The following is a 14,503-nucleotide window of genomic DNA, read 5'->3' on the forward strand; positions in this document are numbered from 1 at the left end:
TATAATTTATAACCACCAATCATTCTTTTTTATTATTGCTGTTTTTATGTTATGTTTTAATGATTGTTTTTATATTTTAACTTTATCTTAAATTTTGTTGGTGTGCACTCTTCTTTTACCTTTCCAAAGTACTTTGTAATATAAAGTAAACAAACAAACAAAACAATGTGTGTTATTATGCCATGATACCAAACCTCCATCTTTCATGTGTCGTAGTGTCAGCACTACTACACCAATGGCAGGACGCTTCCAGCAGTTACGGCTCCTTCTTTGGAAGAATGGCCTGAATGTCATCAGACAGCCGGTGAGTTATCTGACAGCACAAGTCCATAGACACCAGACTCAAAGAAACCATGTTAATCCATCCCAATTTTTTATTTTATTTTTTGCTATTTCTACAGAATAGTGTTCAATTTACTTTTGATTAGTTCAGTGGGTGCAGGTGAACATTAACAAGCATGAAGGGTCATTTGAACAGAAGATAATGTGTGTATCTTTCCTCAGGTCTGGTCTGTGATTCTTTTAATCTGGCCTCTCGTCATCTTCATCATCTTAGCTGTGACACGCTCACAGTTCCCCCCGGTTCTCAAAGGCGCATGTAAGTTCTTCAGTCACTTCCCTTTACAACATGAGGACTCCACACACTGCACTGTGGGTTTCCGGTCTACAAAAAGTGGTCCCAGCAGTGTCTTGTGATGGCTGATGCGATTTCATTAATTATTTTAATTGTGATGGCTGATGCCATTTCATCTTTATTAAGGAGCAGTCCTCATTTGATTATCCAATCACATGGCAGCAACTGGATGCATTACCATGTACACATGGTAAAGATGACCTGCTGAAGTTCAAACGGGCATGGTTGTTGGTGCTAGGCAGACTGGTAAAAGTATTTAAAGAATGAGAATGCAAAAACCATCTCTTCCATTTTGTAGAGAATGGTCCAAAAAAGAGAAAACATCCAGTGAGTGACTGTGGGCAAAAATACTTTGTTGATGATGGAGGTCAAACGATAATGGCCACACGTATGAGCTGTTAGAAAGCAACTATAAATCAAATAACCACCTTATTACCAAAGTATGCTGAAGAACATCTCTAAATGCTCTACGTTTTGATGGATACAGTCAATATAACTCATCATGTCATGAAGCTGAAATCATCTCAAATCCCAAAGGTGACAAGGAGTTCACAACTCTGTACTCTAATGGCCTCTACAGTCACCAGATTGTCATACATTTTATTATAAACACCATACTAATACTGGGTAGGATTCACCCTTTCTCAGCTTCAGTTCTTTATGCCATAGATTTTTACATGGTGTTGAAAACATTCCTTTGGGATTTTGGTTCACATTGACATGATTACATTACTAAGTGTACATTGAAGTACACTGAACTCATTGTCATAGTAACAGAAACAGTTTCAGATGTATTTTCAGCATGGAAATAAGCCTTAAATTTAAAATTTAAAGAGAAGCATGAGGTAGGCTAGTTAACATTGTTATTAGCTGTGGCATTTTAGAATAGTATTACTAGTATTAGTATGGCTAATATTACTGGCTTGCTAAGAAACCTCTTCTTCTTTATTAATGTCAAAATCATTACCACTGCGAACGTTTAACATCAGTTTGATCAAACTCCTTTGACCTATCTTGCTAACATGGCGTGTCTGCACAGTGCACACAACATCTGCCCTTCACTAGATGTTTTCGTTTTCTGAAGTTTGATGTGAACATTATCTGAAGCTTTTGATCTGTTCACGAGTTTAAGCACCGCAGTACTGATTGTACCGCTACCATTACACCATTACCTGAATGTGCAGGTGTGAAGGTTTTGATCCTTTACAAGTGTCCTGTAAATACACAGTGTATGACAGTCTACTTCTCATGCACTGTTCATGAACACAATACTGTATGCTGAGTACAATGGGAGACCTGGGTGTAATCCGAAACTGTGAGTCTTTTAGCGTTAAACTCTGGAGAGATCATTTGATATTGCTTATGACAAAAGACATAGATTTTGTGTCCTGAACACCAGCAGGAAAAAGGCAACTTGAATTATCACATCTTGTTTAAAAAGGTTTTTTTCTCCCATTTATGAGCAGAAGGTCCGGCAATTACGCCGAAAAAGAAATATATAATGACATGTAACGATGTTTCGCATTGACTATACATAGATGGCGCGGTGGTTGTTTCCACTTATTGCTCGTATAGATACAGTAAGAGAATGGAAAAAACTAGAGTTCGGTTGGGTTTCCATGAAACGCGGGCTAGACTGTAGCTGCTTGGGACAGAGGTCCACCGGACCATTATTCGCAGTCTCACTGACTCTTGATGACTCTTTCTTGGGGTATTAGTGTGTTTTGTGTTGGTTTCTTTTACTCTTGCCAAGACGAATTTCAATTACACATCCATGTAAAAAGATATCTCAGAGTTAGCTGATCAGAGATCAGCTGTGTAGGCCTATGTCAGGAGTAAACAGGTGCAGAGTGGTATTGAGAGGTATTGGCAAAAACCAATATTTGCTAATGTGGGAGAATGGAAGATATATGGGTTTTTAAAACTAAGCATAGGTGTTTAAATAGCTTTTTATATATCTATTGTTATATAAGCCTGGAAACAGTGAATCATGTTGAAATCAAAGGCTGAAACTAAGGCTACAATTAATGGTTAGCCAATGTGCTACAGTGTATAATGTGTCTTTTGGAGACTTTTGCTGAAAGCTTTGCTGGCATTTGGTTTCTTCAATTTCTGCACTGCTGTTTGTCAGCAGCTGTTTAAACTGTGGATGATCAGGCGTCTGGTTAACCTACTGCCTAATGAGGGCGAGTCACATTTGCTACTGTTTATGTGCTAGACCATCTTACATGGAATGTCTCCCTTTGTACTTGAAAGACTTTAGCAAAAAAGGCCCCGGGCAATGATTTTTGGATCTCTGTGCTGGTTGATACAAATAATTTAAAAAAAGGATTTTAATTCCTGAGAATATGAGAGTGAACCTTATTAGACAGGAACCACACTGTCAAATGCTTAAATATTTGAGGAACTGAATTGTAAGTTAGTGCTTCCTCACAGCATAAATTAAAGCCACGTCATCTGCCTGGACAATGACTAAAAGTGTGGGTGACATTTGCTCTTCTACTGCCCTGGTGCTGATTGAGCACACTAGAAAACTGTATGCATTGAAAAATAGCACCTACTTTCTCACCTCCACAGAAGCTGGATATAAAAGTTTCTTACAGGGCATGGCAACCAGCACAAAAACCATATGACTCATTTGACATCTTTATTTGCTGGTATACTATTTACCAGCTTAATACTTCAAAATTAACCAAAATGAAAAAGTTTTATGAAATCAGCTTAAAAAAAGTGAGAGGTCAGGTAGAAGTGAAGGTGAACAAAAAACAGGTGCTTTATTGAGTGTGCACTTTTTCACCCTGTAGAATGTTACACAACATACTATTCACATGGGTGCATAAAGGGTGTTTTCTGCAACATACCAGGACCATGTCGATGGCACAGAAGTATGTGTGATAATCTTTTCATTCTATGCTGAAATGTTGTATGGCTAGTATAACAAGTTACTAGAGAGAAGCCTCCAAGGTGATCTCAGAGCCTGGCATAATATGATAATATGGTCATTCTAGCAGTGTATGGCTGTGACATGTGCACAACTCCTCACATGTCTGAGCTGTGCTGACAATTTCCTGATGTGTGGAGGATTTTGTAAGCTGTTTTTAAATGTGAAAAATGTAGCAGCGAAATATCACATCTTCCCATGATGAGGCACGACTTCAGGTGGTAGGAATCAGGAGTTCGACCATGTGGTGAACACCCTGGCCTGCGTGAAGAAACATGCGTCCAGTACGAGCTTGTGAGCCTCTCCAAACATCTTTACGAGCACATGGCATCGTTCAGGCCTCAGCAACTATTATATCTCTTCTTCACAGGCTACGTGGCCCCACGCAACCTCCCAAGTGCAGGTTTCTTCCCCTTCCTGCAGACACTCATGTGCAGCACAGACAGCGACTGCTCCAGCAGTTCCTACCTGTCGGACACAGGCTTCCAATCCCACGCTACCAACCGGAGCCAGCGGAGACGTAGGGACACGGATGACCTTGGGTATGACCTTCAAAATTAGACAACCTTTAGCTCTGTGATTATCTGTAGGTCTGTGTTGTGATGAAGACATTAAAGATATTAATTTCCTAAGGTATAATATATATATACACACACAGTGATGCATTAATGCGTCACATCTACAGTAACCGAGAAAATCTCAAGATCTGTTTTGCTTAGTTACGATACTCTCAAATATTTAAGATTTCTGACTGGTTCAGTCTGTTGTGTATGATATAACTCATGTAAGACTTTTCAGTGGAAATTAGTTTTGCAAATTATTTATTACTTGATACAATGGTAACTAGAATAATAATAGTTATTAAGTAACTAGAATAATAATAGTTATGGAATGCTTGAAAGTTAGAAGTCAAATAGCACAAATCTTGTGGTGAACTACAAATTGCTTCAGCCAAGAGTTTCTTTGTTACTTTTACGACTTACTGACACATGGCAACTTTTAAAGTCTGAATGAACGTGGTGTCTTCAATGACATCTATGCAATATGTGTAACTTACGCAAGATACACTTGCCCTAAAGGTAATTTTAAAGAATACTTAGAATGTGTCTGAGAAATCTTCCATTTTGTTTTAGAAACTTCCAAACATGTAAACATTTACATTGACAATATCAACACCCAGAATTTTCATTCTAGTTACCTTATACTTAGCCTGATTGTGTGATTTGTTTGTGACTTGTGTATTCGTCTGTATGATTTGTTTTTGTGTAATTTGTGTGTTAACGGTCCGCCCAATGGAGGATGGGTTCCCTTTTGAGTCTTGGTCCTCCCAAGGTTTCTTTCTATTCCCCACCATCTAGGGAGTTTTTCCTTGCTACTGTCACCTTTGGCTTGCTCATTAGGGATTTGGACCCATAGTATTGTTATCCTTGTAAATCCTGTAAAGCGCTTTGTGACAACATGTGTTGTGAAAAGCGCTATACAAATATATTTGATTTGATTTGATTTGATGTAAACCTAGAGTCAGTCACATTCTACTCTGTCCGCTAGCTAGAGACGCACATGGTGGAGCACACGGTCTTTGAGGTCCAGGGCGGTGTAGTTCCCATATCAAATTGAGATGCATGTTGCTGTCAGTAGTATTGGTATATATTGTTACTGGGATGCAGGGCCTCATGTTGAACCTCTTTAGCCTTTTTTTGTGACGTTACCTGAGACCTATACACCTATAAACATAAAAGGAATTGAGCCTTTCCACAGGATTGATGGTGCTGGGCATGTGATTCCTCTGCTGCTTCTTGAAGTCCACTAACAGCTCTTTTGTCTTGGCCACACTGAGGGAGAGGCAGGTCTACTGGCACCAATGTTGCTCAGGGCCACAAGGCACCCACCATTTTGACATAAGACTTTGGAGGACTTGAGCACAGGAACAATCGTTGAGGTTCTGAAGCATGCTGGGACGACAGGACAGAGGGAGAAAGAGAGAGAGTGAGAGAGTGAGAGAGAGAGAGAGAGAGAGAGAGAGAGAGAGAGGTTCTAAATGTCAGGGAATGTCAGTAAAAATGTCAATGTCACCTTTAGTGCATCAGAGTCCTCTTGGGCCCAGGAGATTAAAAACGGAGCATTCATACTTTTGCTGAACGCATTGTGGTCCTATTGTGTATGTGCAAGAGTGTTGGCAGCCTTGTCACACATGAATGATATATGGGTTTTTTCCCTCCTGCTGCATTTCTTACAACAGACTTTGACCTCTCTGGAATGTTATCAGTTAATATCATCAGGTTTTGAAAACTGCACACTTAATTCATGTTTCGCTAACTGCTTTTTGATGAGGTAGTTCCATTGGAAAACAGTTTTCCTCGTGCTTTTTACCTGGTCTGTATTTTTGGTGAGTCTCACCAAAAATACAGACCAGGTGAAAAGCACGAGGAAAACTGTTTTCCAAATGAATTAATTTTGATCTCTCTTTATGTGAACTGATCAGTCTGTTTAGATTGTTTAATGGCAGAGACGTCTCACTAGTTATGCTCACAAAGGAAGGATTGACACGCCCTGATGTCCTAGCCAGTTTTCATACCACTCCGGTGATTTTCTGCCCTGCAGTAACCCCTGGTATTCTTTAGTAAAAACAACAACAAAAAAGAGAAATGTTATCAGTTTGTTGTCATGGTGATTAATCCAAGGTATTGTTTACAGTTAACCTTCATTGCTGAATGATCAGGGTAAAAATGTACCTGTGGCTTCATAGGCCTGGTGATTAATATTTTGGTCATCAATATTATCACACTACTGTAGGACAGGAGTCTTCACTGTCAGGCACTGTAATTTTGAGAGGCATGTGTTCAGAGCCTGTGTAAAGCAGACCCCACACCCTACAACTACCAAACATACTTTCTGTTAATCTCTTGTCAATCCATTATCTTTACAAAAGTATCAACATTACATAACTACTGGCCAGACACTACAGAAATGATCCTGTAGTTCATTCATGCATGAGAAAGGACATAGGTCAGTGCAAATAATACTGTAATAATAGTAATTTTTTTTCAATAGTCACAATTTTTTATAATTGTATATATATATATATATATATATATATATATATATATATATATATATATATACAGTTGTGATCAAATTTATTCAACCCCCACTGAAATAAAGTGTTTTGGCCAGTTTGACATTGATTTTGATCATTTCAGTCATCTTATTTACAATTATATCAAAGAGGCACTTATAAATTAGACAAACATAACATAATATTTATGATGGAATAACCACAAATGTCTTTACTGTGCTCACATCATTATCAGTTTTATTCAACCCCCTAGTGACATTATTTTTTAGTACTTAGTACAACATCCTTTTCCAGTTATGACAGCTTTCAAGCGTGAAGCATAGCTTGACACAAGTGTCTTGCAGCAACCTATGGGTATCTTAGCCCATTCTTCATGGGCAAAAGCCTCCAGTTCAGTCACATTCTTAGGCTTGCGCACTGCAACTGCCTTCTTTAGGTCCCACCAGAGGTTCTCAATTGGATTTAAGTCTGGTGATTGCGATGGCCACTCTAGAATGTTCCAGCCTTTCATGTTCAACCATGCTCTAGTGGACTTGGATGTGTGCTTCGGATCATTGTCCTGTTGGAAGGTCCAACGTCTCCCAAGCCGCAGGTTTGTGACTGACTCCATCACATTTTCCTCCAAGATCTCCTGGTACTGAAGGGAATTCATGGTACCCTGCACACGTTGAAGCTTTCCTGTACCATTAGAAGCAAAACAGCCCCAAAGCATAATTGACCCCCCGCCATGCTTCACAGTAGGCAAGGTGTTCTTTTGTTCATAAGCCTGGTTCTTCCTTCTCCAAACATAGCGCTGGTCCATTGTCCCAAACAGTTCTAATTTAGTTTCATCTGACCACAGTACACTGTTCCAAAACCTTTGTGGCTTGTCCACATGACTTTTGGCATACTGCAGTCGACTTTTCTTGTTCTTTGGAGTCAGCAAGGGGGTGCGTCTGGGCGTTCTGGCATGGAGGTCTTCGTTATGCAGTGCGCGCCTTATTGTCTGAGCTGAAACTTCAGTGCCCACATCTGACAGGTCTTTTTTCAGTTCCTTAGCAGTCACGCGGGGATTTTTCTCCACATTACGCTTCAGGTAGCGCACAGCAGTCGCGGTCAGGATCTTCTTTCTGCCACGACCAGGTAACGTTTCCACTGTGCCCTTTAACTTGAACTTGCGAATGATACTTCCGATAGTGTCTCTTGGAATATTTAACAACTTCGCAATCTTTTTATATCCATTGCCATTCTTGTGAAGAGCAATAACCTCTTCTCTTGTCTTCTGGGACCATTCTCTTGCCTTCACCATGCTTGGAAACACACCAGTAGATGTCTAGAAGGAGCTGAGTATCACAGTCCTTTTAAATCTGCCTAATTGGTGCTTATCATGCTTGATTGCTGCTCGTTGACATCCACAGATGTTTTCAATACCTGATGGAAAACACTGGAATGAACCTCTGTTCTTAGGAGTGGTAGTCGTAAAGGGGTTGAATAATTGTGTCAATGAAGAAATCACAAAAAGGCCATTTAATACTTTATGACAAAAAAAATTGATGCTATCTTAGTTGCATTTAGTTCTTTAACAAGTCCTTGTAAGATTTCATTATGAACACAATTACAAATGTACACTGAATTCCATAAAACCCTTCGCAGCATTGGGGGTTGAATAAATTTGATCACAACTGTATATATATATATATATATATATATATATATATATATATATATATGCACATACCTCTGCCCCACCAGCTTATATATATATATATATATATATATATATATATATATATATATATATATATATATATATATATATATAAGTAGTATATATGTTTGTGAAATAGCTTACATGAATAACAGAAATTCCTTTGTTGAAATGCTGATTAATGCACAATGTGCACATTATTACCTCTATTGTATACTCTAATGTAACTGAAATATTTTTTGCCAAAAGATGTGACTTACATAAGATCTCACTGCAAGACCAAACATCTCTCTCTCTGTTTCATAGCTCATCACTACCACTACACCTACCACTGGAGAGGGGAGGTCTGAGTCATCTTATCCTGAAGAGAGACACATTTAACCAGTCACAGATGCTGGAACTATGGGATACGTTGCTCAGTGTGTACTGCTTCTAGACTTTCTCTGTCTGTCAATCACCGCACGTTATTCCCATGGGCCCAAGGTTTTTCACATCACAGTCCTGGAGAGTTATAGCATTAGATATTTAAGGGATTTTCCATTTCCAATGCATCAGAATCATGACAATAATAAACTGAGCTGGGAATATTGGAACAGAGAAAACTAACGAAAACTCCTACTCTGGGCAAAAATATGAGAAATAATGGAGAAATAGGTTCAGACCTATTAAAAACCAAACAAGACAAAATACACATATGCTTACATGTTACATTAATTTCAACACAGACAATTAGCACAATATTAATATAAACAGTACAAAGACTCCAGCCACACTAGTGTGAATAAAAACAATTCTGATGTGGCTAAAATACGATTTATATGTACATTTATTTTTAAGATTCAACACTGCATCCCATCAATGCATCAAACCTAAGCTTCTCCACCCTGGATGTTTTTAACACCACCATGTTGGCTGATGAGGTTAGTGACGCAGTCATGCTGATTCTCTACTCTTACTTACTATCAGCTGTGCACGTGGGCACTTTCTCTCTCACAGGTAATAAAATGCTGTAATGTCCGTGATTACTTGAGTATTGTTTCGATTCATTTATATAACTTTAGTATTTACAACAAGGATCTCAGTTATTAATCATCCTAGGCCATTTAAGAGATTTATTTTTAAAAACACATTCGGTTTGTCATTTGTTTTGTAAATAGCTTTTCAGATTTCTGCAACCATTATGCCGTTGTACAGTAGAACTAAGATTACTCGGGTTCACTTTTTTTTTGCTCTTTGACATTTGGCATTGTGCAATTTAATGAGAAGGCGATTCATTGTGCTGCTGTCAGTCCAAACATAGTAAAACACTTGGAACTTTGTGTAATTTTATTACAGTGATAACTGGATAATTGGATTTTTTAATAGTGATTCCTGGATAATTGGATTTTTTAAAATAGTGATATTTTGGTTCACCTCTCCCTAGCCCCTAAGACTAGATTCTCATACTTCTCTTCTCGTTTTGGTTCTTTAGGTCACACTGAGTGTCATCTTAGAGTCTGTGGGCATCTTGAAAGGGTCCTTCTGTAATTTCTCCATGACTGCCATCAACTCATCAACATTATCCCAGTCCGATTCACTTGCCTATGTGCTGGTCAGGTTCTGCAGCTCCAATAACACCGCACCGGAAGTCTTGCTCTCTGCCTTCCACCAGGTGGGGCTACGCCTTTCATGCCCAGTGGCTCAGAAATCAGTTGCTTCTAAAAGACTATCTAGAGGTTCATTTATTCATGTTGGAAGGCCATTATAGTAGTACCCTTCAGAAATAAAATAACATAATGAGCAAACATAAAAAACTATACAGCATATTAACAAAATGTGGGGAGATAATTTAGCAAAGTCTCCCGATTTTACCCGGAATCTTCTTCAGATTTATACACACACACACACACACACACACACACACACACACACACACACACACACACACACACACACTGCTTGCGTCTTGCGTTCAACAGATCTTTGCCCTGAGGCTTCATGCCTGTGATTATCTATTTTTATTGTCCTCTTTGTCACTTCCTCTCCTCTGAAAAATGAAGACACCTCTTTCCCGTACTCGTGTCCTACACCCTCCCTGCCATTATCACGGAAATAATTACTAAATAATTACTCACTCTCATACATGTTAACCAAATCATTGTGGAATAAGTGAATAGCGATGATCTGATTGTAGCTTGTACAGTAGGGGTCTCTGATGTGGTGAAAGCTATGGTTAGCTTCTCTTTTTAAAGTTTCAATTACTCTGAATGAAAGACATCAAAACACCCCTGTCTTCGTCTCCCTGATCACGGCCTTTTACCTGGCTGTCCATGCCTGACTGAAAACCATCGGACTAATTTCCTTTGTGCTTTTGTGTCTCCCACAAGCACACCCTTTAAGGCAAACACTATGCATTCATTTAACAATAGACCTTATTCACATCGATACTTTGACGTACATATAGTACAATGCGTAAATAACTCTAAAGAAAGTTATATAAGATAAAAACAGTGGGATGGTCACAAACCAGTCACATGACTTCACAACTCAAATCTAATCAAAATAAGCAAAATCAACTCAAAATGTATTTGCCACATGAAATGTGTGCTTTCCCGTTTGTGTATCTGTGGATGTCGGCAGGTTATGGTGGAGTTGATGCTGCAAAATCCGTCAGCCGTGATTGGGTCTATCGAGACGGCTGTGGTGGCACTGGAGCAGCTACAGCAGGACACCTCGCTGTGGGACCTCCTACTGGGCTTGCCTGACCTCTTTCTGATGCCCACTTATGAGGAGGCCATCACAAACGGAGCTGAGAGACTGGTGCTGCTGAAACAGTGAGTGACTGGAAGCACGTTTTTACAGTGAATGGACCATAACAAATACATCCCAATGAAGATTTTAATTAAATACACTTTTGAATTACTTTTTTAGTATGGGAGACGATGCATTACATATTATCCTGTACACGATGTATTAGTAATCAAATAATGTTCATAGACCTATAAATGTATACGCATGTGGATCATTTTAGTTTTACCGAATAAGTTAAACATAAATTTTAACATATGCAGTCAAGGAATTGTGAGTTTTCTTGTGTGTGTGTGTGTGTGTGTGTGTGTGTGTGTGTGTGTGTGTGTGTGTGTGTGTGTGTGTGTGCGCGCGCGCGCCTACAGGGCTTTGGCTTCAGTTGTGAGCAGATTCCCACAGGCTAACTCTTCTGTAGATGTGCTCAGTCCGTTTATTGACGAAAGCGTTGATCTCCTCGGTGTCTTGCGCAGCTGGCGGGGCAGAGGTACGTGCAGTGGACCATGTCCAACACCTCCTGTCCCCCTGTCCAAGCTGGTGACTCACAGCAGGACTTTAAGAACTGACTCACATAGCATTAGGCCACATTAGTATAAAGTGTGTTGGGTTTTGCACAGGTAAGCCACTTCAGTTTCTTGCGAATGAGCCCTCCCACACCAGAACACAAAAGATCCCCACTGCTGATTAATAGGATCTAAAATTACATCTAGGGCTTCAGTGAGCTATTGTCTATTAGGAACAACACGAAGTGAGACTACATTAGCCAGGGGGGATATCAACTTCCCTACTTCTTTATCAGCCCTCTCATGCTAGCACTGCATACAGGGCTTGTGTGTGACGTCAGCCTGGATTTCTTTCCCAATCCCATCCAGATGCGAGTGTCTCCCTCAGCAATGTGCTCATGCCATTTAACATGTCTCAGATTAGCCCAGAGATGGCCAAACATATCGAACAACTAAAGATCCCCCTCGACCAGGTACAGTCGCATTTCACAAAAAAGATTGTTTGTATATTCGAATCAAAGATAATAGATTCTTGACTCTTTTTTTAACTGACATCCCTTTTCTGACAGCTGTTTGTACTGATGAACAAAGAAGCATTCTATAACTTTTTGTGTATGAACAACACCATCCCTGACTGTAATACACGGCGGTCCGAGCTGATATACGGATTCATAAGCCAAGAGAAGGTTATCATGCAGGTACAACCTACACCAAGAGATGATAACTTTATAATAACTCTTTTTAGCACTTCCTTAGTTCTTAAGAAGCTACGCCACGCCTCTGCTCCCGCCCACCTATTGTCCCTCAAAACCACCGGCTCAACCACATTTTTGCTTTAGGTTGTTCAAATTATTAGGTGTATATGGATTAAGGGTGCAAAATCTGGGACAAAGGTCAGTTCATGTTCAAGTTCAAACAGGAAATATGCCAGTGTGACTAGCAGTCATTTTGTACCCACAGGTCTTGTCTGCCGCCCCCGATGTCCTCGCCTACATTAACGGCAGCAGTGCCAGCCAACCTGAGACCTTGCAAGAACAACTGTATGCACTTTTAACCTGGGTCACAAGGCTCACCTCTCATTAGTCCCCATCTATACATCTTTCATTTCACTTACATATAGCCAGGGATGTAGCATCAGGAAAAAACACTTAACCTTTCACCATGCTCTAGTTTCTTTCCTCTTGACATGCATTATGCTCTCTCTCCAGATTCTTAAGTGTCGCCAATGTTGTGCAAGACATGTTCCAGGACATGCCTGGCTGGGAGTACCTTAATTCATTCCTGATGAAAGCACATTCCTCCATGCAGATTGCTAGAGCAGCCATGGAGTCACAGCTAGGTATTTAAGCACATGTTCAGAACAGGAAATAAGATTTATGGATTTATGGCAAAAAAAAATTCTTATTCTTGTTTTCATCTTTTGTTAGTCTTCTTATGTTTTGCTTGTGTTCTGTTTCACAGCCTACATAGTGCCCATGTTGCAGAAGGCGGAGAACCTCCAGACACTCAGGCCCAATCAGACGGAAGTAGATGTATGGGTCAATGGTCCCATGGACTCGGCAGTGCAGACTGTGATCAAGGTGGCTGAGCCGAAAACTGAAAAAACTAAAAGACTGCGAGAAGTGGGCTACGGGGATTCCCCATAGTGAAAATTACTTTAAATTTCTTTTATTTTGTAATCTAGGCTCTGATGGGGAATACTGATTGCCCTGACCCAACTGCTCCCTTGAACTGGATGTCAGCTTTTAGCTCCATGAATCCTGAGTTATATGCTATATTGTTGTGTCCTGGCAACAGCTCTCATTTGGGGGATGTGTCTGCTCTGGAAGTGAAGGTACATAAAGATGTCAGTTGTAGAATCTACATCAGCTGTAGTTTTCTCTCGCTGAGCTACGAAAATGGCATTTTAGTGACATTTTCTGTACTTGACCATCTCTCTCTCTCTCTCTCTTTATTTTTTATTAATATGCACAGGTTAATCAGTTAACAAGTGTGATTGAGGGCACGTTGGTGTACAATGTCACACCCTCCATGATTCTGACTGAATGGCACAGGCTGTACAATACATCACTGCAGTATGGTGCATCCTACCAGAGTCTTTTTAGTGAGATAAACCAGGCTTTTCTCTCAGAATGGATGTCATACAACACACCGCTTTACTGGTTCAAGATCCTTCTAACCCGGTCAGACATGTTCTGTAGAAAGAAATACTCTGTTGTTGCACAAACTTTACAACATTGCATGATTACAAATGAATAAACCAACAAGCTGAAACGATACTATGAAACTTAGCTTAGACAAGCACAGTATTTCTTGCATATTGACAATATCATTGCTACTCAGGGGTTTGGAGGCATTTGGAGAGATGGGACCAGTACTCCAGAACAGTTCCCAGTGGGTCTCCATGGAGCCACACCTCCAAATGGCCTACTGGATCTTAACCTATCGACCTAATGCCACCGCACCATCAAACTGTGAGCAAAGCATTGACACATAAAATCCACTGTACATACACTCATATAATTGATGAAGCACAAAAGCTCATTAACCAATAATTGGGTAGCTTAAATTCATCTTCTATATCATAAACAGCTCTTGTATAGAGGCAGTTCATGTCTCAAACATTTCTTTCTTATATATATATATCTCTGTGTCCAGGCTCTCTTGCTTCAAATGGCACTTTTTATCTGACCGGATTTACATGGGAGAATTTCATTCCGCTGGTTCAGTCTCTGCTTATGGAAGTCAGCATAAATCCAGCTGCTCTACTAAGGTAAATTAGCTGCATTATGTCTCTTTTACATAACAATTTCAAATGTTCTAAAATTTCAGCTTTATCAAGATATTTGCGGTAGAACTAATAGAACTATGTAATACT

At 39.7% G+C, this 14,503-nt stretch overlaps 1 protein-coding gene across 1 annotated transcript in view; it reads left to right on the forward strand.

The window, feature by feature from the left end:
* Positions 1–213: 213 nt before the first annotated feature.
* The window catches only part of abca12 (ATP-binding cassette, sub-family A (ABC1), member 12), a 53,782-nt gene continuing 39,492 nt past the window's right edge, over positions 214–14,503 (forward strand). The window contains exons 1-17 of the mRNA XM_076993760.1: positions 214–304; positions 505–598; positions 3,946–4,117; positions 8,645–8,757; positions 9,176–9,258; positions 9,810–9,989; positions 10,958–11,151; positions 11,491–11,609; positions 11,995–12,098; positions 12,195–12,323; positions 12,586–12,665; positions 12,834–12,964; positions 13,087–13,205; positions 13,310–13,459; positions 13,600–13,808; positions 13,969–14,099; positions 14,284–14,398. Of these exons, the coding sequence (XP_076849875.1) occupies positions 236–304; positions 505–598; positions 3,946–4,117; positions 8,645–8,757; positions 9,176–9,258; positions 9,810–9,989; positions 10,958–11,151; positions 11,491–11,609; positions 11,995–12,098; positions 12,195–12,323; positions 12,586–12,665; positions 12,834–12,964; positions 13,087–13,205; positions 13,310–13,459; positions 13,600–13,808; positions 13,969–14,099; positions 14,284–14,398 (2,192 nt within the window). The 5' untranslated portion in view covers positions 214–235. The remainder of the gene's footprint in view (positions 305–504; positions 599–3,945; positions 4,118–8,644; positions 8,758–9,175; positions 9,259–9,809; positions 9,990–10,957; positions 11,152–11,490; positions 11,610–11,994; positions 12,099–12,194; positions 12,324–12,585; positions 12,666–12,833; positions 12,965–13,086; positions 13,206–13,309; positions 13,460–13,599; positions 13,809–13,968; positions 14,100–14,283; positions 14,399–14,503) is intronic.

Source organism: Brachyhypopomus gauderio, unplaced genomic scaffold (assembly GCF_052324685.1).
Source record: "Brachyhypopomus gauderio isolate BG-103 unplaced genomic scaffold, BGAUD_0.2 sc121, whole genome shotgun sequence".
Lineage (NCBI taxonomy): Eukaryota > Metazoa > Chordata > Actinopteri > Gymnotiformes > Hypopomidae > Brachyhypopomus > Brachyhypopomus gauderio.